Raw genomic sequence first — 22,464 nt, 5'->3', positions numbered from 1 at the left:
AGAGTATATTTTTCACTGTTTTGAGTTTGACAGATTCTTCACTTTAGGTTATTGGCTAAATACCCATAGCTTGGTAGCCTAGCGCCCTCTGTAGGTGGAAGCATCCTTGCACATAGTTATTCCCAATGGGTCAACTTTCTGATCTTTGACCCTTTGCCTGACCTTTGATCAGATTGCCATTTTGCAATGCCAACTCTGTTGTGCTTCATAGAAAAAGAAGAGAGCGCTGGATGAGCTTGCAGCCGAGGGGGAGGACTCTGCAATGAACGATGAGATTGCCCCTGAGGAGATGACTGAGGTTGTGGAAATGGAGGAAGAAGACGACTGAACAGTTCTGGATGCCATGGGGATCACTCCGGTGCAACAACGTGCCCGCTCCCTCTCTTCTGCCCGAATCTCCATTGCTTTTTTTTCCCAAGGGAGCCTGCACCAACAGCAAAGACGGATCTCAGTCAGTGTTGGTGAATTTATCCTTCTCCCCTCCCTTCCTCTCCCGCCAACCTTCCACTGAGCACAAGAAAACGACTTCTTAAACAAAAAATAAGTCTTCCACAGACCCCCTTCTTTCTGTGGTATCAGCAACGCATCTTCAACCAAAGCACCTTCATCTTTCTTCCATAGACTATACTGCCGTCCTATTCTTCATTAATATCTTTGGTAGACTAGGGGTGTACATTTTGGGATTTTTAACTTCATTTAACTGCTTGAATTATTATTACGTTGCTTTTTTTTCCTTTTTATGTCAATTTGCGGTTAGCTTTCCAGGGGCCTACTGCAGTATTGCCATCACATTGTTGCTCAAGAGATGAAGGGATCTCAAGGCATCAGAACCACAAAGGACAAGTAATTTAAGAAACAAACATATCAATTTATTTTTTTACATACCAAGTGGAGTTTGATAGCAGTATTTGAGAAGAATGCTGTGTGTGTGTGTGATGGTGAATTGTACATCAAACACCAAATGTAGGGAAGACTTGAATTTCATGAATGAGAAAGTGCATAATGACATGAGACTACTTGAAAATAAATTAGACTGGGTACAGACTGTGTGAGAGTTGACATGGCTTAAAAATATTGAGCTCAAACATAGTTTAAAGTGATCCCATCACTGCGTAAATATCTATATATAAATGTGTTAACCCATTTAAATTCAGTACATTAACTCAGAGCATTGTATATTGCAAAGCAACAAGTACCGTACATTTTAAATGTCAAGTAAATGAACATTGGATATTTTTTCTCTGCTGTATTGAGGGTGGATTATTTCTCACCGATTTAGAATGGGAAGGGGGCAGACCACTTTGGGGAATGGTCCCTTTCCAATGGCCACAGTATGGAGAACATCCACATCTTGGATGCTGTGTCTCAGTGTTTGCTAGTTTTCCCTGGACAAACAGCCCAATCTAGTCCACAACCTCAGTGTTTTTTCTGCTGCGTTCAGTGGCATTTTTATTCAATGCATGTTACAACCAGGACTCTCAGAGAGACTGACTTTTGGTCAGTATTTTGAGTGGGCACTGGGAGGCAAGACCTGAGATGACACACAACCTGTTTTCTCATGGCCAATAAACAGCATTCATTACATTATATTCATCATTTGTTTCCTGTCAAAGGCAGTCTTGATCTTCAGAAGTGAAGATCTAACCTATTCAATCCATTCTTCCTTCATTCGCTTGAGCGGTGAATGGCTGTGCTTAACTTATGGTATAGACGAAAGCCCTGTCAGCACCAAACACAAGTGCTAAAAAGCAAAGACTTAATCTGAGTGTAATAAGCAACTTGCAGTGAAGCTGGTTATTGAATGGCTTTAGTTGGGTGTCAGTCTTGTAGAAATATCTTTGTTGAAGGAATGTTTAGTGACCATCTCCCTCGCATTTCAGGGTGAAACCAGGCTTGACACGTGAGAATGCATTACACTGGTACTTGTAGGTAAATCTTTATATATGTGTGTAGTCAGCTGATATAATGTTTGGTGAGAGCGTAACATTGCAAAAACATGTGAGTTCCAACTGCTTGGATGGGAGAGTGAGAATGATTCAATTGTTGAAGAGTGAGTGCACATGACAGTGAATTGTCGAGTCTTGTGTTCTGAGTTCCAGAAGCTTCTTCCAGAGTTCATGGTGTATTGCACCGTTTCATTTTTAGAAAAAGAAAATTACCTCATTGATTGTTTTCCTTGAACTGAACCATCTTGTGATAGAATTCTTTGACATGGCTCCTCATGTTGTTGGGCTAAATATAAAATTTATGCAGTTATGAAATGTGTGTAAAAGAATGGAAAGCTGTCCTCTTCATTATAAACAGATTGACAATGTGCTTCATTTGAATCTAGCCAAATGGTGGTGGTTAAAAGAAAAAGTACAACTTTTGGTCAATTATATTTGAGATACTTTAAGAATATGGATATAATTTTGAGATACCAAATAGAGAATGTTCTAATACACATGTGTATATATACATATATTCTTTCTTCTCTATATAATGTATACGTATAAATTTCCTCTATTTATAATACGTATATATTTTACTTTCCTCTATATAATGTATATGTATATATATTCTTCTATATAATACGTTTTTTTATTATGTTAAGGGATTTGCACTCATTTTAGATTTTTGATCATGTGCCCTTTTTTTTTTGCTCGTCTGGCTACTCGGAATTAAATGTGTTTTTTTTCTCTCACTCTGATTATGCTTTCGTAGCGCTGTAAATAAAAGCTCTATTGCTCAATGTAAGCTGGGGAATTTGCGCACTCTAGGTTTCCTGATTCATCCCATGGGAGTCATGTGGACCTTCTGTGGGCTATGTGAAGGAAATAGCTACTAACATAAGGGAATGGGAAAAGTTGATGTTTGAACTGTTCATCCACTGGAGCAGAGGAGATTGAAGAAGGATGATGTGTTAGAGGTCTTTAAGATTCGGAAGGAAAGTAACAAGGTAAATAGGGGAAACTATTGTCTTTCATCAGGGAATCAGTCACAAGGGTCACAGCCTCAAGCTTTTGAAAGAAAAAATAAGGGAGATTAGAAGCAATTTCTTCACTCAAAGTTGATGGGGTTTGTAATTTATTGACACAGGGATGAACAACTGGAATCCTTCACAAATGAACTGAATAGACAACGAGGCAGTGAAAGCATATGGGAAAAAGTGGATTTGAAAGAAAAGATTTTAGTAATATAGGCGCTGTGGCACAGACTTGATGGGCCCAATAGCCTCCTATGCTGAAAATGTCTCTATATTTTGGGAGTGGGGAGGTTAGTTTGAAGTTGCTCTATAAAACTAGGGCTTGTTTTACAGTCCTATATTTGTAAATCATGACTACTATTGTAAAAATGTGTCTTATTTAATAGGTTATCAATAATAAACTGAAACAAAAAAGCCTTCTCAGAAATAATGTGTATAGTATATACCGATCGGTTTACAATATTCCAACAGTCCCTTAGGTTTGACTTTGTTTCCTCCTCTTCGAACTTTTTTTTGCACATTTATAATGCAACATCTCATTGCATCACACATTGTGATATTGGTTAATACTAATGTAGGTAATACAGCAGTGATCCCAAAAATCTTGAGCCAATATCCATGCAACAGTTATGGTCCCAAGGGAAGGACAATGAGGTGGTCACTTACGAAGTCCGGGCAGCCCCAATCCTCAAGTATTTAAGTTTTACTTGGGACTGTACACCTCTATAAACATAATAAATATCACAAGGAGTTCCTGGTACATGCTATCCAGCTAGTGAGGTCTCAAACTTACACTTGGCAGATGTTTAATGACTATCCTCTCTGGGTGGGGCCAGGTGGGGGAAATAAAAGGCAGAAAGTGTGATCTTATTGGGGTTGAGCTGGCTCCAAGCCGACATAGAATATCAGAAATCAAGTTGATCCTCTGTGCGGATCTCAAGGTCCATTTCTTGAGCAAGGCAGGTCGGGAGTACCTCCGGCTTAGCGGACTTAGTGGTCAGGGTGAGGGGAGGGATGGGAGGGAGCGAGAAGGGGGAAGAGAGTCGAGAGGGGAGCTGAAGGCTCGGTCAAAGAGAAAGGTTTTGAGACCGGCCTTGAAGGAGGAGAGGGAGGAAGCGGCGAAGGCACTGGGGATAGAGTTCCAGAGCCTCGGGGCTGAGAGGCTGAAGGCCCGACCACCAACGGTAGTGCGATTGGGGCGGGGGACGTGGAGCAGACCGGAGCCGGAGGAACGGAGGGTACGGGCAGGTAGGTAGGTAGGTACAGAGCTGGCTAGGGTTTGAAACAGATTCCACAGCCCACACACATGTAGAGTCCTGCCACCACTCTCCTAGTGCCACCCCCCACAAAACCCATCACCGAAAATCTCGACTTTCTCAGTTTGAATCCCACAAAAAAAAAGCTGATCTGTTGTCTTCTGTTCGCGGGATTCAACCAGAATTTTCCATCATTGAAAAATGCTGGGAAATGCCGGTATTGGCATTGTAATGATACTTGGCCGGAAAGTCCGTCTTGCTAGTGTACTTGGAAACCCTAGCCTTGCTCAGCTATCCTAGTTCATTGTGAGAATATGGAGGAGCAGACCGCTCACTGGGAGCAGGGATTCTTCCCAAGTCTGGCAAGTTTCTCTCTTCTTATCAGGTGGTTCTAGCTGGACTAGTAGTGGGAAAGCTTGCCAGACAGTGTTCACAATAACAAGCTGTGTAGTTTGAGATGGTTAAACTCCAGCATTGCCCCAACACACACTCCTTGGGCCTTGGCTCTTGACAAACCGTGCATAATAGGTTCCATAATTAGATAAACAGGATGTGTCCCTCCACAGAGAATCCATTGTAGACTAATGGAAAATTTCTGTGGCAAGCAAAGGTGGAACTCTGCCTGGTTTGAATACTTAAGCATGATGATGGGTTTCCAAATATGTCAGACTCCCAATGGACCAAAAACATGTCTAAAAATTGACAGTAGCTTTCATTCACACTTCAGAGCTACTGCTAAACCATCATATTTATTAAAATAGTATTAATTGTACACTGTACAAAAATCACATCTCAACCAGTTCCCATTTCTGAACAGAATTAGTACAAAAATGTTAAATGTTTTGGATTAGATAAAAATATATACAGTACTCCTTGTTTGTCGGCTTGTGTTCAAAAGCACCCTCACCCCCTTCATATTTACAGAAAAAATTCTGAACTAAAAAATTATTTCAAGATCAAGTTTTATCTTAAGAGATGATTCACATCTTATAATAATCTTATAGTTATTAAGAGATCACTTCTTACAACTCAGATACTTCAGACTCTCCCACAAGTACATTGTAATGCCTGTCATCCTCAGTTATAAGAGTAATCACAGGCCAGTCCTCTTGATGGTCATCGGGGTAGAAGGTGATGAATTCATCAGTTCCAAATTTGTACAACCTGAACACTCTGATCGTCAGCTGCATTGTGTAACCCAGAAGAAACATTTCGACCTGAAAGAGAAGCCAGAGCATGAGTTTAAGAACAGGTTTACGAGGGGTAACTTCTTCTCAAATACTTACAAAGCTTTGTCTCCTAACCTCTTTCCCCCCGTCCCCACCATCAAAACATAAAACGTGAACGTAAAATATTCAGCACTAAAACTATCCACGACCCAAACTTCTGCCGTCATTGTGATACTTATGAAACGAGAGCAAACATTTACATATAAGGGTACGTAGATCATTTTGCCAAATGTGCCATGGTTTCCAGAAGTCCAGATCGTGACACAATACTCCTGGCGTTTTAATTCAAGACTTCAGTGGGATCATTTATCATGAAATGTCATATTTGCATAAAGTGTCTAGCTATTTCCCCTCCTCAAAATACATCGATATTGTACTGAAAAAAGTGAAATTGGATTTTGCAGCCCTATATTTCACTCTCTGACAAAAGGAAATTAATTTTTTCTCCTGCTCAAATTTCCTCAATTTTAATATGGATCATTTTTATCAACTGAATTGGCATAGCAAACAGTGACTGGTCTGTGCAGGTTCACTCTGTTCCCCACAATGACGACTTCCTGATAACAACAGCAACAACAAATTATATTTGTATAGCGCCTTTCACGTCAGGAGGACATCCCAAGCACTAAACCGGGGTGGAAGAGGGAGAGGAGCAAATTATTACCTCAACAAAGAAAAGGAAAACCTAGAAAACAATTTGCTCTTCAACATGGGTTACTCTCATAATGACCTCAAAGAGCTCAATCGTCAAACCTCAAGGACAAACACACAGTCACTTCAACTGGACACAATAAAATAAGTGGAGACATTCACAGGAGCTGTATGTATCAACAATTCAATCCAAACACAGAAACCTGTCTCAGAGGACTTTTTTCCCTTAACTTTCCTTTTCACGCTCTTAGTTGTAATCATAAATCCACCCGGTCCCCTCTTGTACTTGAATCCCGTACCAGCAGAAATAATTCCTCACCATTTATCCTCTCAAACTTTTTCATTATCTTAAGCACCTCTACCATGTCCTTTCTTAACTGTCTCTGCTGTAACACAGTCCTAGCATCTCCACCTCTATCCCCTATAATTTAAATTCAGAATTTAAAAATGATACTTTGTTCAACTTAATTTCACACTTTAAGGGTTACAGAGCTCAGTGCTATAAGTAATCAAACCTCAACTGAGGTATAAGAAGATAACTAAATTCATGCAAACTGCAAATAAATTGAGGCATGTCGAGTAATAGAGATGACATGTGATCCTGTTGAAACTGATACAAAGCTATCAGTTGTGATGATATTCAGGTTGTGACTTGTGTTATTACTCACCTGATCTAGTCCCCCAGTGTAGCCAACATGGTTCAAGTGATTTTTCATGAACAGGTAAGGGTTATCGGAGGTATCCCGAGCAAACAGCAACCAGCAGAAAAGGGGAACTTCCTTTTCTTGTAGCTTATCACGGTCAAGTTCAATGGCCTTAACCAACATCAAAAACTTTAGCGCCTCAAACAAACTGTATTCTTCAATTTCACCACTGAAGATCTTTTCGCAAGCAGACTGTCGTTCCTCCAGAGAAGCCATTCCACATACATCTGTCCACTGAAAGAACATGAAAGTTAAAGCATCCTAAGGCCTCTGTCATCCCACAATATAAACAGGCAATGTTCAGAGCTAGAGTTTGGCAATATCTTACAACAATGACCTAGGCTGGAGCAGCCTGGAGTGATTTAATTCTACTTTGCTTCGCTCCTGAACAGATTTCCTTTATGGAAAGGAGAATGCAGTAGTGTGAAGCCGCAATGCCAATTTATGGCGCCGCAAGTCAAAGGACTGAAATACTGCACTGTACAGTATTACATTTCAAAAAATAATGATAAATTATATATATATTATAATAATAGTCAAATGCTTCTGATTCAAAGAAGTGCATGGTTTCCAGTGTTGAACTTAATGAATTCCTCTTCATGAATGAAAACGAAAAGAAGGATTTTTTAAAAAATAAATCAGAACACTGCTTTCAGCTCTTTGTGTGAAGAAATATTTTTTCATCTCACTTTGACTGTAAGATTATACCAGCGTGAACAATCATCCTCCTCATCTCACAAGCTTTAAATATTAAATAACTATGTTAGAAATTGGAATTAGCCAAATGGACCCTGGTTATCTTTCTGGTCTAATGCATTCCTAGGTTAATTCCATTGCCTGGCATTTGCATCCCATTTACCAACTTCCAAAACACCATTAAAATTGGACTGGGGCTTGGATAATAATAATAATCTTTGAATTTGATATAACGTCTTATAACAACATCAAAACATCTCAAAGCATTTCACAGGAAATACTATAGTGTGTCATATTGTAGGTGAATGGAGCAGTCGATTTTGCACACAATAATGTCCCACAAATAGCCATGAATTGAATAACCAATTTTATCTAGAGGATTTTTGGCCAAGGCATCAAGAGAAACTTCCTTCTCTTTTCTAATAGTGCCATGGGGACCTTTGCAGATGGGGCCTTGGTTTAACATCTCCTCATACAGCGCGATTAGAACCAACCACTTTTGAAACATTGGCCATCAGATCAAAATTATTTCTGGAAACTGCAGAAAGAAAAGAACATTGTAAGCTAGTACTCTCTCATCAAAGTATTTGAATCATTAGGATTCAAAAAAATAAGTCATTCGGGTAAATATTTTTAAAATGAACATGAGACAAATCAGGTTTCTAGAATCTTGATTTGAAAAGGAGACCAGATTCTGGAAAAGGGGAAAATTCACCAGCGATGGGTGCGGCAAATTAGCAAGACCCACACTTCATTATTAGTTGTGTGAAACCCACAAATTGACTCAATTCTAATTGTCTAGATTCAAATAAACCAGGTTGAAATAATGGACAGGGAGCACACAACTGAACAAAACTCAAAACATGATTACAAATGTGCACCTTGCACTTTAGCAGAATCAAATATTCCTTTAGTTTTTCCACGGGATCTTCATTCCCGTAGATTTGAGCTCCAAAATTCCACTGTTTGATCCAGCTATAATTTTCAGTGATCAGCTTTTCTGGAAACTGCAGAAAGAAAAGAACATTGTAAGCTAGTACTCCGTCATCAAAGTACTTGTAAAGCTACACCCTCTCTATTACACAACAACTCCGTCAGTGGGCTATCAGCAACCAATTCACTGGTATAAACCCAAAACTTCAGTGACAATTGTACTGTGCTTTCTAAATGACAAAGCATTAATTGAATGTTTGCAAGTTGGTTTACATGTATAATGCTCTTGTGTGTGGGGGGGGGGGAGGAATTATATTCTTGTTTGAGATTTATTTGAATAACATTTTAATGTTTCTGCACCATCTAGTAGCCTGCTTGCGCCTTATCATCAATAACTAATCTTAAAATCCTGGATCATGTTACCCCCTTCCTTCCACCACACCCCACAATTGTAGTCCAGAACTGCTGTCACATCTGAAACCAGATAACTAACGTTACAAACTTGCTGGTCAGTAATGGGTACTGGTGCTGCCTTTACCCAGCAGATTCCCACGCAACTTCAGTGTCAGGGCAAACAAACCTCAACTTATCCTGAGCACGGACACACACGCTCATTCCCGTTACACACTTTAAACTTTGATGGGGTCGTGGGGGCATAAAGAAATGAAATAAATTTGCATTTACTGATACAGAGCTCACAACATGGTTGCTCATCTTCAATTAATAAGCAGCAGCATTTACCTTCAATCTTCAACTCACTGAAACATTAGCAGTCAAACAAGTACTGGATGTCTAGGCTACAATCTTATTTGAAATGCCTCAGCTAGTTTCTCTTTCCTCCATTCTCTCTCATGTTTATTTGGTGCATATATTTTTACACAAGTCTTGAACAAGGTTATGATGCAAAACTGAAAACTATATTTAAGTCAACAGACTAATTGAACGGTACAGAAATTGCAATGCACCTGGAGGAATGTATCCTTTTGTATCCATTTAGGAAGTTCAATATTACTCAATGCTTGGAACAGGGTGGCTCTCAGGGCGCAGTAATTATCACCCCGGACTCTTCTCACAGAGCTGAAAGTTTCATGAACAGTGTTGTATGCCTATAATTTGGAAGAGGAAAAACAGGAACAATATATGAAAACTGCAGCAGTAAATCACTAGTGAGACCACTGGAGTCTCGGTTCGCATTCTGCACAAACCATTTCAACCGATTATTTTATAGCACAAAGATTATAGAAACTACAAGCCATACATCATTACCATTGCAGGAAGCCTTGCGTGAGAAAGCCCCTGAAACTGTACATGGTAAACAGTAAGCATTACTGCCATCATGCTGCCCTGAAAGCATTATGCTGAAATGCCAATAAATATACAGGTAATGGCTGAATCAGGTTCAAATTTCTAGTTGAACAGCTGAAAAGGAGCAGATTACTAGCTCCAGATGTGAATGAAAGCAATCCTTCCCCCCATAAATGCTGGTATTGTTTAGGTTTCTCATATAACATTACAACAGCACAGATTTCAATTTTAAAGGCTGCTGCATGCCGATAAACCGCATTTGGTTTCTGTGCTGATAAACCTGATTAAAGTGTAGTAAGTGTGTATTTGAGGGCAGACCTGGCAACAAATTTGTGCAGAGCAATGTCCCTCAAACACCTATTACCTGAGTGACAATTATTTTATCTAGGGGCAATTTTATTGTTGGCCAGGACACTAGAAGAAACTCCCTTCTCTTTTCTAATGGAATCTTTAATGTACCACGAATAAGCAGGCAGGATCTTGGTTTTATGTCTCCATCTGAAGGACAGCACATCTGATAATGCAGTGCTCCTCAGCTTCACTAGGACGTCAGTCTAGACTACGAGTCCTGACATGGAACTTAAAATATTTCACTTACAAATATAAACGTTCACAAATAAGTCCCATAAAAAGTGTTTTACCTTTTTCATTAGCTGTGCTTTTGTTGTACTGCTTTTCCATTCTCTTGCACAATATTCCAAAATGACAACACTAGGTTCAAGGCTGGATGGGTCTCTTGCTGCTGCTTTTGGAAGCAAATCCAAATAGAGTCAACTTTAGTTTTTTTCTAAAGATCGGAAGATTCAAAACAACAAGCTGTTTCCCCCAGCAAAACTGGTGAGTTTCTAAAATAAAGAAACTGAAGCAAAAGTACAACACTTACATCGCAGTGTATCCCACAGGTTAAAAAGTACAAAATATAACAATCCTTGCATCCTTGCAGCCAATTTGTGCACAACAATGTCTCCCACAAACAACATGAAGTGAATAACCAATTTTTATTTGGGGGGAATTGTGGGCCAATACATTTAGCAATGGTTAGGAAACTCCAAACCTGTATTTTAAAAGGGTTGTAAAAGAAATGCCATGAGGTCGGGCATACAACAACAACTTGCATTTACATAGCGCCCCTTACACAGGGTAGCGTCCCAGAGCGCTTGACAGTGGTGGAGCACTCATACTATAATTACTGAGTTGGAGTAGGAATGCACAACGACATGATGGTGTTGAGCAGAACCAACAAAAAGAAATAGTCATAGTTTTTGGGCTCTTGCAAATTCACATTCAGAGTAAGGGCTAAGAGGAATGAATTCTGTGTGATCACTGATAAATGTAGTGCAATTATCAGTAGATGAGCTGATAATATAATAATACGCTCTTCAAGGTGATATGAGCCAAAGCTCATTACATTGTAAAGTGCAATGACTGTATTTTTTAGGCAAACGCAGCAGACATTTTTATGCACAGCAATGTCCCACAAATAGTCATGAAGTGAATGACTGATTGTTTTCATTTTGGGGGATTGTTGACCTGAACACGCATAGTAAAACAGTTAGATCGTCTCAATCCTTAGGTTCCTGAAGACAAATGAAGGGGGAAGGAAGAGAGAGGAAGATAGGGCAAGAGGTAAGAAGAAAACATTACCAGTGATCTGATTTTCATGAGCAAGAATGATCTTAGATTTTTCTTCTTCTATCTCATTTTCGTCACGATACAAATCTTCGTCTCTGAAAATAAATTAGTAAACTATTGTTCAGCATTAAGGATTAAATCGTGGCTGAATTCAAACAAGTCCTTAAAATTTCCCCTCGCCTGTTCAGCACATAACAGTTGAGCTCATCTAGTCAAGACCAATGCCCCTGATAGGCAACTATTCTGTAATAAGTACCATCAGAAACAGCTGCTTTAAGAATTCCGCAGGCAAGTACCTCAACACAGCTTTCATACATTATACATACAAAGAATAGCTTCAGTGGGTAAAACCTCTGCCTGGAGTGAAGCAGAACCATACAGACTGGGAAAGCCCCAATTCTGATCTTCAGTCTGTCCTATCAACTGAAACTGACGCATCCATTCTCCTACCTAACAAACCAAAAGATTCAAGGTTCCAGTTGGTAATTACCTTCTGGCTAAGGAAATATTTCCTTGGTGTCTGTCCTGAAATTGCACTGGAACTCTAAACTCAGTCCTCTTGTTCTATTGTCTTGATGCACCTCAAAGTAAAAGTCTTTCTTACTGGAAAGCTGTATTTGTATTACAATTTGAGACTGAAAGAAAGTGTGTGTTGTTCAAGTGGTGAGATGAAATCTGAATTATTGCCTCCCATCTCTCCGTGACAACCTTGGTTTCCAGCACCTTGGGACGACCTCCCAACATGAAAGGCACTATAACAAATGTACTGTTGTTGTCGTCTTTCCCCATTTTCAATTTATACTATTGTGTCCATTGCCCCTCTGAGGTTTCTTTTTAAGCTCTAAAACATGCATCACCTAATGGTCCTCTCAACACTCAAAATGTACCACACCATCCCAGACTCAAACCTTCTTTCAAGATCTCCCTGCAGTGGAATTCCTTACCACCCCTCAATGATGCCTTCCTCCTACAATCTACAAGAGTTAAAAACTCAACTAATTTAATGGCAACTTTATCTGTTTTCGCCAACCTTCTCTGGTGGTGACCAGGATTCTCGATGAACAAAATATATGTACATCAGGCTTATATACAATTAAAATGTGCATTGGACAGTAGAACTCAGTAATAAGGTTGGAGTTGGGGCCATAAGTTCCCAACTCATCTTATAATGAGGCCACGATAGACAGTTTCACTGCACATTGACTGGCTTGTTTCTGAATACTGGCCAGATCCCATATTTAAGAAAAGGACCAATTTCCAGGTCAATGGGTCACAACCCATGTCACTTCTTCTGCGCTGTGCGATGCAACAAGTGATGTCACTGGCACCCTAATGGTCCAGGAGTCAGCCACCTTTAGGGTACGGGAAGCCAAAATGGCAGACTTCTGGGACTCCACAGATTTTACTTCCCATCGCTGTACATCACGCGAGAAACAACAAAGGTGGCAAGCTAATGACCTGGAACTCGGCAATGTTTAGTGCAAGAGGTCATGTGCATACATACTGAAAGGATCCATAACCTACAGGGGTTCTAAATAAACTAATACAAAAACAATAACTTGAATTTATACTTCACACAGGATAGCGTCTCGGAGCGCTTAAACTAGTGCTATAGTGAAACGTGTTATAACAAGGCCGCACTTCATTTTTAACCTACTCAACAACAGATCCATTGTCCATATCTTCAGGTTCAGGCGCTGTTTTTTCATTTCTTGCATCAAAAACCCTGTCTTGGAATTTGCTTTTGTCACAGAAATCCTCAGCTGCTTTCTCGTCTGTAGGAAATTGGTCCTCACTTTGCTGATCACAAAAAGCCACTTCCATTCCAGGATCAGATTGTTTGTTTTCTAAATTTGTGGCTTCACTTTCATCCCCGTGCAAGTCAACCATTTGCATCAGGTCTTTTGCCCCTTCAGCCAAATGATCACAGTCTGCCTGACTGCAATTAAAAGAAAAACAGATTTAACTTGAGGGCTCTATGAATGCAACTTTGCAATTTTGGCTTCCTAATAAACACATATTTGTAATGTTTCAGGGAGCAACCCAGTCAAAGAACATTAGTTACCTAAAAATCATTTGGGTAGCCAGTTCTATTCTGGATTTCTAAATTATTATCTTTACATTTTAAAACAGCACCCACCTCACCAAATATTTCAAGAACTGTTCTCAGAAAATTCCTCTCCAGGGTAGTGACTGTATTTGTTGACAAACACGGACGCTAATTTACTCACAAGAACTTCCACAAATAACCTTGAAATGAAATCAACATTCCTGGCCAGGACATTGCGAAACTCCCTTCTCTTTTCAAATAATGCCATGGATGAACACGATACTCAGTTATTTTAATTCAGATAATTCAGATTCATTCACTATATGGCAATTTGTGGGACTGGTGTGCAGATTGGTTGTGATTTCACCTACAAATATACAGTCACTATATTTTATAGTAAAATCATGTGAAGAAGGGCATTGAGTCATTCCAACGACATGAAAAGAAGCTATGTCAAATGCAAGGTTTATTATTAGTATTATTACTATTTTTCAAAAATACAGTAAATTATATTCAAGTTGTTTTCATTAAAAAACGCAAAAAGGAATCTGCAACCATCTTATGTTCTTATGTAACATAGAACACTTCACTGAAGTATTGGGTCTTCAAAATACAACTCCAGATGCAACTCGATGACATTTGACCAGATGCAAACATTAGATTGAACTTCTATTTTTGAAATAAATTCCAATTTCTCCTCAATTTGCAATAGCTGAAATTCTAACAAAGCTACAGAACGTAATTACAAATTGGGGATGAAGTCATACACAGAAAAAATAGCAGTAGAATCATTTTACCTATCTCTGTGGTCACAGTTTTCAGACAGTCTTACTCTTTTTGTAGTCATCACAGAAGGTTTCAAAACAGAATGGCACGTTACACCAGCAGGTTCTGGTAGCTGATGGCTCTCATCTTCTTCATGCAGCATTGAATTCAATGGCCCAGGGCTTACATCATTCTTTACAACTTGTTGCACAGACATGTATGTGCATTGCTCCCCCAGTTCCGATTTTCCGAAGACATTGCAGCTGCATTTAGAAAAGGATTTCCTTTTATAGACTTGTAAATATGCCCAACTAATCCTTGCATTTGATGTAGCATATTTCATGTGTGCAAAACATTTTAAAACACTTTACAGGATTTTACTTTAAAGTGGAGCGACTATGTATTTGTGTGTGAATGTGGCATAAATTTGCACACAGCAATGTCCCACAAACAGTCATGAAGTGAATGAACAATTTTATTTTGGAGATCATTGGCCAGGAAACCGGGAGAAACTCTACTCTTTTTTTTCAAATAGGTGCCATGGGTTTTTTAACATTTACTTGAACAGTCAGACTGTACCTCGATTTAACATCTCATTCGAAGAATGGCACCTCCGACAATGCAGCACTCCTCCAGCACTGTACTGGAGTGTCAATCTAGACTGTAACTGTATGATTACAGCACAGTTAAATGCTCCCAAATACTAGCCAGCAGCAACACTGAAAGGAATGAGGTGGCACTGTTGTCTCCACAAATATATGGCTTCCTCTTCTGCTCATGGCCAAGTGTTCAGCCCATCTATACCCAAGGATTGCCACCTTCCTGTTGTTGACCTGTGTTGTTGAGTAAAGGTTGGCAACCAGTTATTAAGATTCTGAACCAGACATCCAAATGGTTCGTGCACAGCAATTTGTTTGCCAGTGTACGTGGGGCAAATACCACTGACAACCCAGTATACCTCAATGGCTAGTTTCATTCTGAGAGTAGCTGAGCCAAGTTCAAACTGCAAATAACTGTTGTCAGTAGATTACTAGGAGACGTAGAACAGTTGGTCTTAGCATCCCGTGTTAGTGAAAAGGAAAGAGAGACAGAAAAACAAGCAATCACACTTAGCTACCCAGCAACTCCTACTGGGTGGTCAGGTTTGTACTGAAAAAAACAAGGAAGATGACGATTACTTTTATTTAGTATCAGCCTGGCTCAGTAGTAGCCCTCTCGCCTCTGATTCAGACGGATGTGGTTTCAAGCACCACGTCAGGACTTGGAATCACATGGTCCAAGCTGACACTCCAATGCAGTGCTGAGGGGGGAGCTTGCATTGTTGGAGGTGCCATGCTTCGGATGAGACGTTTAAACCAAGGTCCTATCTTCCTTTGAGGTGGACGTTAAAGATCCCAAGGCACTACTCAAAAAGAGAAGGCAGTTCCTCCTGGTGTATTGGCCAACAAAATCCCCAAATAAAATTGGTCACTCACTTCATGGCTAGTTGTGGGACCTTGCTGTGCGTAAACTGGCTGCCGCATTTCACTCACAAAACACAGTAAAAATAAAAAAACTTTACAGTATATCCTGTGAAGTGCTTTGAGACACGACAACATAATAAGGTGCTTTATCAAATGCAAGAAGTATTATTATTATTGATAATAACAGATTTCCAAACTTGAAACAAAGCTCAACTTACCCATTATCTTTTAACATATGGAAAGCAGTGTTCTGATCTTCTATAGATACATTTCTCTCCAAAACAGTCGCTGGTTTGCAGACCACACTTGTCTGCCGGAGTGTGTAAGCAGGTTCCTGAAAGCCACTTTCAATGACTACCTGCTGTGTGTTAGTAAGAAAGCCTCCCTTTTCACTTTCCAAATCAGCTCGATTCTCAAATGCTAAACTCCTTTAAGGGCAAACAAATGGAGAAGCTAAAAAACAAGTCTACAACTGCATATTTAACAATTCATTACATTTTATACAGTACTCTCTTTCCACACAATTTTTTTTGAAGAATATTGTGCAAATCAGACATGTTGATTTTGTTAATATTGGACTCTTGAGAACATCTTCTACTTCCATGTCTTCTTCTTGTCAATCACAATCAAGAGTCTTTGTATGGGATTTAAAGCATTCATTAAATGCCTTACACTGTTCAAGAACTAAAACAACAAGAACGTGAATCTGTATAGCACCCTTCACTTGGAGCAATGCCTCAGAGCACTTTACAGGGCTGATGCCAGACACCAAACAAAGAGGATGGGGGAAGAGGGAGGTGGCCATATGGTTGAAAACATTAAGTGATTTATGAAAATAGAGAGGGGTCGAATGGAGAGGTTGAAGGAGCAAGTTGCAGAGTGTGGGGTTATAGTGGCTGAAGGCAGCGTCACCCATGGTGGAGTGGAGTGGGCAAAGGGCATGAAGCAAGTCCAAGATTGCTATTTGGAGGGAGAAGCAGGAGACGGAGGTAGGAGAAGACCACAAAGGGTGCAAGGTGGCCGAGTTTCAGATGAGGTTATGAATGGTGAAGCCAAGGGGGCTGGTGAAAAAAGCATTTTAGAAAACAAGTCTTGAGATGATGAAAGCGTGAAGGATGGTTTCACCCACATTAAACATGGGACAGGGACAGAAAATATGGTGAAGATACAGGAAAGTAGTCCAAGACAAGATGTGAGAGAGGAAAGTGCTGAGGACTGAACTGAATAGGCAAAGTCACGCATTGGTTCAGTGAGTTGGAGGTGGGAAAGGTTGAGGAAGTTGGATCAGAAAAAATAAGGCATTTGCGAGAGACAAAGAGGATGGCTTCTGTCTCGCCCATGTTAAGATGAGGAAAGTTGAGGCCCATCCAGAATTTGATGTCTTAGAAGCAGGCGGACAGAACCTCAGTGGACTTGCAATCAAAGGAAGAAGCAGAAAGGTAGATTTGAGTGTCACTCACATAATAATGCTCCATAGTGATAAAGTACCATCCAGTCTGGTGCTAACCTACACACACCAGAAAACTTCCTTACATCCAAGGTTCTCACATTGATCACTAACCAGCAGTCCCAGTTGATAGAACCCAATACACAAGACTCAAAAGAGTGGCTAATTGGAAACTTACTTTGGATTATCCTGTAAATCAGCCTGTTCTACCTGAGGTGGTCCCAATGCGAGTTCAGAAGCTATGACAGTTTCCTGTTCGGTGCAAAGAGTTTGCTGACGATCACTTTCTTCCTGGTGGACAACTGTGAGAAACTCATTCCTTTTAGATCCCACAACAACTGTATCCTCAGTTGAAATCTGCTGGAAGAAACTAAACCATGGGATGAACAAAATTACTCATACTTTAATAAAACGATTATACATGCTGAGGTGTATTGCAGAGAATGAGTAGTGCCTTTCACGCCACAATAAACATCATCAAGGGTTTTACAAACTATAATTGATTTGAAATGAAGCAAATGTTATATCGACAAACCTGGCAGTAAATTTGCCCCCCAAATTTAAAAATACTTTGCATTTGATATAGTGCCTTTCCACCAGCAAGGAAGTTTGAAAGCATTTCACAGGAGTTTACTGTAAAGTGAAGTGACTGTGTATTTTGTAGATGAACAGATAGAAATGAACAGCAATTTTCAATTTGTGGTAGAATTTCGATTAGGAAGGAAGTATTTTTCGCCCATAAAATATACAGTCAATGCACTGTTCAGTATATTCTGTGAAGCGCTTTGAGATGCCTCGAAGAGGTGATAAGGCGCTACATCTAATGCAAGGATTATTATAATAACTATAATAAGGAGTCCTGCAGCTCAGTGATTAGAGCACTCGCATCGCAAGTGAGAGACCTGGGTTCTATTCCCGGCAGGGTGAAATGTTGGGCAAGTTTCCTTACTCCACACGCCTCTGTTTACCTAGCAGTAAGTAGGAACTCAGTTGTTCGTCGTTTGGCAGATCACTTTTCCGGGGGTAACAATTCCACCAAAAACTAACAATAATAATTTGGTCACTCAATCCACGACTGTTTGTGGGACATTGCTGTGAACAATTGGTTGCCGCGTTTCGCCCACAAAGTACACAGTCAATTCACTTTACAGTATATTCTGTGAAGCGCTTTGAGACGTTTCAAAAATGTGAAAAGGTCCTATATCAAATACCAGGATTATTATTATTATCATTTCATGATAACCGAGACAAAGCATTCACGTTTGATAGAAATAGCAATGCCAGAACAGTCCCTTTACGCCCACCAGCATCACACAGATGGAACCCNAAAAAAACACAATCAAAGAATGAGATGATTCTCACAAATAACACTGCAGTGCAAGTAACTCGAGTTTACGACCCACTCATTCAATTTAGAATTCACTTCAGTGACTTTTACACACGCACTCACACACACGCAAGTACTGAGTTTATGAATGCGGGTGTACATTAATTTCCAACAAGTAAGAGCAAAGCATTCAAATCCAGTTGCATGATGATCACACGATACTTTAGAATGAGTAATGAAGGGAGGGAGAAGGCAGTGGAGGAAGAGGTGAGAGCAAAGTTGATTTGTAATATTGTGTTCCAGAACTTTAGCGACGAAAGACAAGTGAAAACGGACTAGTAGTTTGTCAGTTTACAGAGATCGAGAGTGGATTTTTTGAGGAGGGAAGTGATGATAGCGGTTTTGAGGGGGAGTAGGATGGAGCCTGAGCAGAGCGACTGGTTGTAGAGGCAAAAGGTGGTGGACTTCTTCATGTAGGTGACATTAATTGAGAGGGAGGAAGGAGAAATGGGAGCAAGGGAGTGCAGTGGTAGGATCTGTAGAGGAAGGAATGGGTGATGTAGAAGGCTTGGCAGGTGGGGTGCTAGAGGGAGGAAGAGGAGGGACCAGATGGATGTTTTCTATCTTTGAGACAAAGAAGTCCAGGACCTTTTCAGCACTTGCCATCAGGATGGATGGAGGGTGCTTGCCTCCGGGTTTGGGTTTTCAAGGAGAGGAGACAGCTCTGATCTAATGGACAGATCGGAGATGTCAAGACCATGGGTAATGACAAGGTTAAAGGATGACCATGGTTGTGGGTTGGACATATGAACATATGAATTCATACAAATTCACTGAGCGAAAGAAGACAAAGGTCCATTTAGTTCGCCATCCACCATCATAGCAGTCGCATGCATATGTCATGTCTCAAACTATATACTGTATCCAGAGTTATTATTTCCTAACAGAAATCTATCTAAACTGAAATCTATCTAATTGATCAGTGGGGCATAGTCAGTCCACAGGCATGGAGGAGACAGCTCAGAGGATTGACTCAATTTCTACATTTCACTGTCAAACATGTTACCTTGGAGCAAGTTCAGCCTGAAGAGGGAAAATCTTATTGAAGGGTACAGATAAACTGAATTTTAATATGGTCATAAATCTACAACCAGAGATACAGACTCAACCTGAAAAGTGGGAACAGGCCGTTCAGATTTAATTATTAACAGTGAAGTGAACGTGCACTGCAGATTGTGTCAACATTTCAAAAGGGAAATTGAATGCTATCAGGGGAAGAATTTTATCGATTACATGACAGAAAGAAACTAAAGAAGCTTGTTATCTGGGCTGAAGCCTAGCGATTAGGTTTTTATAATCCCTAGAGTTCAAAATAATGGTTACCTACCATGATGGCAACTGTGAATTAGCAATAAGAAACCAATAAATTCAGAACAGAAAACGGTTACCTCTTTTCGTGAGCAGAATCCTCAACACTAACTCCTTCATTTTCCATTTTGATTTGCAGATCTCTGCCTTTCTCACAAACGTCAGTCACCTTTGAAGACTTTGCAGATTCTAATAAAGCTTCACGTTCATTTTGCGATATAAATTTGCATTTTCTTTGTATACTGGATTCCATACAACACATATTTCCCATTTTGTTTATTAAACCATGGTGCAGTGCCAAACTATAGTACTCGTAAATTCAGTTTACTCTGCTGTTAAAAGTAGTCAAACTACAAACAGCTGCTTGAAGTGTACAGTGATTCTTGGGGTGCAAAGTATTGGGCATTCATCAAACCCATGAACCCTGAAACAGAAAGTAAACCATCAATAAATCCTTATCAATGACAGTGTCCTTTATTATGTTAACAATATTATGTTTATCTAGAATATTGCATATAGTTGTGATCGCTGGGACATAACAGGGGTACCCAGGCCTGAGACGCAGTGCAGAGGACAGCAACAAGCCCGATCGCCAGATTGAGAGGTGATCTCCTCAATTAGACAAACTACAGCTCTTCAAGCTTCAAAAGAGATGTTTCAAAGGGGATTTATTACAGGTAACCATTATTCTGTACTCTTGTGATTATAAGGGTTTTAAATGCCAAGACCCGCTCTGCCTTCCCCCACCTCCACAACATCGCCCAGCTCGGCCAATGCCTCTCCCCTCAGGCTGGCAAGACCCTTATCCACGCTTTATTACATCTAGGCTCACCTTCAAGGCCTTCCACAGCCTCCACTCAGAAAGCTCTAGCCTGCTCCACGTCTCCCGCCTGGCCAGCCCGCCCCACCGTTTGGAACCCCATCCCACAATCCTTTCGCCTCGCTCCCTCCCTTGATTCCTTCAAGGCACGTCTCAAGACCTTCCTCTTCGATTGCACCTTCGGCCAGCCTCCTACCCCTATCCTCCACACCTCCTCCAAATCCCTGACTGTCCAGTGTCTTCGGACGTCCTCCCAACGTGAAAGGCACCATACAAATGGAATTTGTTGTTGTCGATATGACTTATGTGAGGTTTGCTGTACTTACAATTCCCCCTTAGCTTTGTAACATCTGCAAACTGTTTGAAAAGTCATGATCCCAGAATAGATCCCTGAGGAACAACACCACATCTATCGTATTTGAGTAAATGCTGTTAACCCCTAATCTTTGTTTTCGCCTCTGTGACCACTTCTGTATCCATTCAGCTGTCTTCTCCCTGATCCCACATGGTCTGACCTTCAATCCCAGTTATCTCCAAGGCATTAAGATCACCCAGTCAACACACCAACTCAGACTCGGGACTGCTTTTATTTCAAGTTTATCTCACATATTGCTTCCCTAAACTTCATCTGTGAACAATCTTAAAATCTGTTTAAATTCTCCTGCACTCTTTTGCCATCCTCCTCACTATTCATTATATAATACCTCCGAGCTTGGTACCATCCTCAAACTTTGATACTGTGCTCCCTTTATTTAAATTGAGGTTGTTAATGTATATATATATATATATATATATGGGACAAAGGAGTGGCCCCAGCACAACAATCTGCAGCATGCCACTAATTACCTTCTGCCAACTGGAAAGAAACATCAATTTAGCTTCCGCTCTCTAGCCAAACCCCCTCCAAAAAACGGCCACGCCTGTTTGTGGGACACAAACTGTGTGCTGCCGCATTTCGCATCAGTCAATTCGCTTCACAATATATTCTGTGAAGCGCTTTAAGACGTCTCACCGATGTGATAAGGCGCTATATTAAATGCAAGGATTATTATTAATACTAATATTACACGGCAACCCTTCCTCCCACTCGTATCTGCAAACTTCGAGATTTCTCAATAGGTCCAAATCATTTACGTGGAGTTTGAAAACTCGTGGTCTCAGAAAACAGATCTCCGAGGAACAAAGACATCCAACCTATTTGAGCAAATGCAGTTTAACGCCATTAATGCCTCTAATGTTGCCTCGGAGGAAGGTTTGAGATGATGCTGTGCAATCAAAAAAGAGAGAGAAAATTTACCTTGGAAAGGACAGCTTATTGCACCAACCCTGGAGGCTGGTTGCATGTACAAGGCCAGCCTTGGGAGCTGAGCAGCAGGAACAAGCTGCAAGCTGTGCATTGAGAGCCAGACCCTAGCTCTGTGCTGGGGACACACCCACACCACATACACACACACACACAGAGGCTAGTCACCCCCAGGCCAGGGCACAACACACCCCTCCCTCCCCTCCCTCCCTCCCCTCCTGCAACATAAACACTCATTGCAGTTGTTGTGTGTTGCAAAATGGCAAAGACTCGACATTTTTCCAGCTGCAACTCCTCGATTTGCTGATGCAACCAGCACCCAAAAAAAAAAGATCAGTGGCTTTTAACATGGTTTTGTGTTGCAATCTCTCCTGTGTAAAGAAGTGGGGGGGTTTTGGGGTGGGGGGTGAATTACCTTGCTCTTGGAGTGTGTTGTGGCCAGACACAGTCTTGTCCTGAGCAGCTGGGATGGCTATGCAGGAAGTTGGTTTGGTTTCGTTTTGAGCAGAGCCTCCTGTTTGGTTGCCTGAGCTGAGCTTGAGCTATAGAT

At 40.6% G+C, this 22,464-nt stretch overlaps 2 protein-coding genes across 4 annotated transcripts in view; one reads left to right on the top strand and one right to left on the bottom strand.

Moving 5' to 3' along the window:
• The window catches only part of ankhb (ANKH inorganic pyrophosphate transport regulator b), an 84,327-nt gene extending 80,945 nt beyond the window's left edge, over window positions 1-3,382 (top strand). For both annotated transcript variants that reach the window (XM_042332006.1, XM_042332005.1), the window contains one exon: window positions 212-3,382. In XM_042332006.1, the coding sequence (XP_042187940.1) occupies window positions 212-328 (117 nt within the window). In that variant the 3' untranslated portion in view covers window positions 329-3,382. The remainder of the gene's footprint in view (window positions 1-211) is intronic.
• A 1,569-nt stretch (window positions 3,383-4,951) lies between these two features.
• LOC103183941 lies at window positions 4,952-22,392 on the bottom strand. 2 transcript variants are annotated; one of them, XM_007901706.2, is made up of 12 exons: window positions 22,330-22,392; window positions 19,872-20,215; window positions 17,275-17,466; window positions 15,868-16,077; window positions 14,219-14,449; window positions 13,029-13,310; window positions 11,384-11,466; window positions 10,381-10,484; window positions 9,400-9,540; window positions 8,383-8,508; window positions 6,770-7,039; window positions 4,952-5,438 (listed from the first exon to the last, which is right to left on the bottom strand). In XM_007901706.2, the coding sequence occupies exons 2-12, from the start codon at window positions 20,060-20,062 to the stop codon at window positions 5,244-5,246; spliced, it is 2,025 nt and encodes a 674-aa protein (XP_007899897.1). In that variant the 5' UTR covers window positions 20,063-20,215; window positions 22,330-22,392; the 3' UTR covers window positions 4,952-5,243. The 2 variants fall into 2 exon arrangements, with proteins under 2 accessions (XP_007899897.1, XP_007899898.1); XM_007901707.2 differs by having other exon boundaries at window positions 10,381-10,481.
• Between the last annotated feature and the right edge of the window lie 72 nt (window positions 22,393-22,464).

This window comes from Callorhinchus milii, unplaced genomic scaffold (genome assembly GCF_018977255.1).
Source record: "Callorhinchus milii isolate IMCB2004 unplaced genomic scaffold, IMCB_Cmil_1.0 Scaffold2, whole genome shotgun sequence".
In the NCBI taxonomy this organism is placed as follows: domain Eukaryota; kingdom Metazoa; phylum Chordata; class Chondrichthyes; order Chimaeriformes; family Callorhinchidae; genus Callorhinchus; species Callorhinchus milii.
The sequence above is the reverse complement of the archived record's forward strand: the minus strand, read 5'-3'. Positions and strand labels throughout refer to the sequence as shown.

Bases quoted from the DNA above. Each gene is read 5' to 3' on its own strand.
- LOC103183941 (XM_007901706.2), bottom strand. From the start codon at position 20,062: ATGGGAAATATGTGTTGTATGGAATCCAGTATACAAAGAAAATGCAAA. The intron at 11,467-13,028 runs GTAGGTTAAAAA...ATTTATTTTCAG, and splicing joins GACAATGGATCTGTTGTTGA to AGACGAAGATTTGTATCGTG. The intron at 7,040-8,382 runs GTGCACATTTGT...ATGTTCTTTCAG, and splicing joins TGATTCTGCTAAAGTGCAAG to TGGACAGATGTATGTGGAAT.